The sequence below is a fragment of the Conger conger genome, chromosome 3 (assembly GCF_963514075.1).
Source record: "Conger conger chromosome 3, fConCon1.1, whole genome shotgun sequence".
NCBI lineage: Eukaryota > Metazoa > Chordata > Actinopteri > Anguilliformes > Congridae > Conger > Conger conger.
In genome coordinates this window covers 7,264,939-7,269,004 of record NC_083762.1, presented here as the reverse complement: position 1 = coordinate 7,269,004, position 4,066 = coordinate 7,264,939, and the positions used below count along the sequence as shown (strand labels likewise).

General features: G+C 43.1%; 1 protein-coding gene across 2 annotated transcripts in view; it reads right to left on the bottom strand.

Moving 5' to 3' along the window:
* Positions 1 to 1,851: 1,851 nt before the first annotated feature.
* The window catches only part of LOC133124615 (transmembrane 9 superfamily member 2-like), a 22,623-nt gene continuing 20,408 nt past the window's right edge, over positions 1,852 to 4,066 (bottom strand). For both annotated transcript variants that reach the window (XM_061235967.1, XM_061235968.1), the window contains one exon: positions 1,852 to 2,902. In XM_061235967.1, the coding sequence (XP_061091951.1) occupies positions 2,835 to 2,902 (68 nt within the window). In that variant the 3' untranslated portion in view covers positions 1,852 to 2,834. The remainder of the gene's footprint in view (positions 2,903 to 4,066) is intronic.

The window sequence follows — 4,066 nt, the reverse complement described above, 5'->3', positions numbered from 1 at the left end:
AGTCTTCACTCAAGGTGAATTGCTTCATAAAGATTTCATGAAGCAATTGAACTGCATAAATGAATAAAACGTTCAAATGTAGGCCATTCGCCAAATGTCAGGGTGTCTGTCAATGACTAATACTACTAATATTAATAGTGATAACAAATTTCGTAACAGAATCAGATGTTGTTACCTTGATACAAAGCTGCACAAATCCATTTTTTGTGGATCATCCAATGATTTTGATGGCAAATCGCATGCAGTGGGACTCTGATGTGATTGGTAGACCAGGTCTGTGGAAGATGTCTCACCAGACATGGGTTATTGTGCATACACACTTTGTTTCACATTAACAGGTCATTTCTGACATGAAAGAAGGCAGGTATTATGCTTCTGGAGTTCCATCCATCCATCCATCCATTATCTTAACCCGCTTATCCTGAACAGGGTCGCAGGGGGGCTGGAGCCTATCCCAGCATACATTGGGCGAAAGGCAGGAATACACCCTGGACAGGTCGCCAGTCCATCGCAGGGCACACACACCATTCACTCACACACTCATACTTATGGGCAATTTAGACTGTCCAATCAGCCTAACCTGCATGTCTTTGGACTGTGGGAGGAAACCGGAGTACCCGGAGGAAACCCACGCAAACACGGGGAGAACATGCAAACTCCACACAGAGAGGCCCCGGCCGACGGGGATTCGAACCCAGGACCTCCTTGCTGTGAGGCGCTTCTGGAGTTCCCCCTTTTGAAAATAAAGATATCAATAAGCTGTTTTTTTGTATATATAAATACATGAGGAATTACACACTGGTTTGAAGCAGTACCTTGTGTGTAGTTCACTTTCCGAGTCCTTGTATTTTATAGACCATGTTTCTTTGTATTTACTGAGTACACATTTAGTTTATAGTATGTTTGAACAGTGATGTTCTGCCGTGAGTCTTTTCTTGTCAAATTTAAAATGACCTTTTTCCATGTGTGATTTGTACATACATTGGTGCAGAATGCTGCTTGTGTTGTTCACACAGGGAACACAATAAGTGATGAGAAATGGACGTCTACATTAAAACACAACTTTCCATTGGAGACCTGAGTCAAACAGGCTTCCTGCATCTGAAAACACTGTAGACAATCAAAAGATGATAATGGAGGATACATTACTGGACAGCCCATTTAGAACAGTGCTGTGTGATATGTCAACGCATTTATTGTTTAATCTGATTTTAGAATGTAAATAATCAAGCTGTTAAGTTAAATTTATTATATAAATACTTTTTATGTAATTATCCTTAGAATGTAAATTTTCCTTTCCTTAATTTCCAACATGGTTCAGAGATGTTTATGTACATTTTATATAAATTAATAAACTATGAAATGTCCTCGGGAAATCCATTATTGGCATCCACTATTGATTCAAGGAGTATTGGACAAAACCAGTGGTCTGTCTTCACAGTATGTAATTTGTGTCCTAGTCTACAAACAATGTAAATGGTAAATGGTTGGCAGTTAAATAGACACTGTACAATTGATGCTTCTCATTCACCCATTCATACACCAACGGCGATTGGCTGCCATGCAAGGCAAGGCACCAATCAGCTCGTCGTGAGCATTTGGGGGTTAGCGCAGGGACCAGCTCAGGGACACTTCGACACACTCAGGGTGGGATCGAGCCGGCAGCCCTCCGACCGCCAGACGACTGCTCTTACCGCCTGAAGGTCAGCAACGCAGTATACAGTATAGAGTACAGTACAGTACGCTATGGGCTAATGAAGTCACCGAGGAAGACGGCTCATTTTTATGTAAATGGCGCGTCTGATTAGAAAAAGAACAACGGAATGGAAAGGAGAGGAAGAGGTTCACAACTCTGTGCAGTGCAGTTTTATTTATGTTATGCATATATTAACGCAAAGTATAAATGCTAAGAGAAGCGCCCACAGATTTGAATCTGGGCAATGGCATAGTTTAGGACATTGAATACAAAAAAAAAACAAACAAAAAAAAGAACATACAGAACCTTACGTATGTACAGCATCCTTGGCCCTCTGCCCACTCCCCAAACAAATGGAAAAAACTCCAAAATTAAACAAAAATAAAAGCCTTATCACAACTATTCAAGAAAAGCTAATATTCTCTGTGAATTGTGGATTTCATCTTAGAAAGAGGACAGAGAAATACGCAGAAAAAATACTTTCCAATTTACCATTAAAAACAATGACTTCGTTCTTTATGACTTACTTGTAAAAACAGAAAGGAAAACCATATCAACATCAAGTAAAATGGAAAATGAACAGCGTACAAAAATGTTTTTAAAATTCCATTTGCACATTCACATTTGTTCTCTCAAATCAAACTTAAATGTCGAAATGAATAAACAATACATTTTTAGCATAGATCATCATCCTCAAAATCATTTGAGCCATTTATGACATGCTAACAACCATGTCTGTTTGCCAGCTGTTTCTCAGAATGGGCATAATTAGCAGTACAGGGACATGCCATGGCCAAGGTGTAGAAAAAAAACAAAACAAAACAGGCAAAATAAGTGTCACAACTTAAGGTACTTCTTAAAAAGAACAATAATAATAATAAAATAAAAGCAGTGATGATATCTTTGGACTTATCACACAAGGTCCCCGTCTCCTCTATTTCAGTGCAGGTCATATCGATAACCGCAATGACAATTCTAACAGTAACCTAAGAGTGAAATTTAAAAAAATATGTTTATATAACGCGACTTTCCCCCCCCAAACAAACGGGAAAGATAGAATGGGCCCCTCTGTCTCTGTACGTGTCTCACAGGCGCGGTGCGAAGGCTTCTTGTGGAGAGGGAGAGTCCAGCCCCCGCCTCAGTCCACCTTCACAACGCTGTAGATTTTACTGACGAACCAGAAGCAGGCGAAGAACCCGATGGTACCTGAAAGCAGGACAAAAGGACGGGTGAGATCCACAAACCCAGATCTTTCTGCCAGCCAGCATTTTCCTAATGACCTCATGAGAGGCGAACGCATTTACTCATTTATTTGACAAGGAAAATGGTTGGCAGTTATATAGCGCCTTTATCCAAAGCGCTGTACAATTGATGCTTCTCATTCACCCATTCACCCATTCATACACACACACACACACACACTCACACACCAACGGCGATTGGCGGTCATGCAAGGCACCGACCAGCTCGTCGGGAGCATTTGGGGGTTAGGTGTCTTGCTCAGGGACACTTCGACACAGCCCGGGCGGGGGATCGAACCGGCAACCCTCCGACTGCCAGACGACTGCTCTTATGGCCTGAGCCATGTCGCCCCAAAATGCACATGAACAACATTTCTCCAAACGCACCAGAGCACAGGCTCATTTCGGCCCGTAGTCCCTGGGCGACAGGTTTTGGACTTCGGAAGGAAACCGGAGCACCTGGAGGAAACCCAGGTGAACACAGGGAGTACGCGCAAACTCCACGCAGAGAGCATCCCGGTCGGATTCAAACCCGGACCAGCCACCCCGTGAAGCAACACTGCTAACCATTGGTCCACTGTGACGCTCAATGAGACATGGTGATATAGGGCTGTGGCATTGTAGTGCTGAAGGGAGCCACAGATGCTTAAACCTCCTCACGTAGAGCACAAAAAGCTTTGGTAAGGAGGCAGGGACCAGTGAACTACATTACAGTACTACCGGAACACGCGAATGTACGAATAAACTGCTTACCTAGCCAAACAAAACAAGCAAAGGCATCATCCTAATGACACAAGTAAATAACACAGGTAAAGGCAACAGTTAAGGTTTACAGGGAGGTAGGGAGGGACGGGGAGAGGTGCAGCTTGAAGAGGTGCGTCTTCAGTCTGCGAATAAATGAAATAAATATCCCGGGACGAAAGCACAGAGAGATGAATCCCACGATAACACGGAAGTGACATCTCAAACGGGTCCGTTCATCCTCAGAGCCAGCCGGACAATTCCCTCTCTCTCACAGGCTTCTCATCCCGTGACGGATAGCACAACAAAATTAATCTATTCCCAGATGAAATTACCAGCCGGGTGCTATTTCTGCGTCTCGCGTTTCCCAAGAACATCACAACAGACC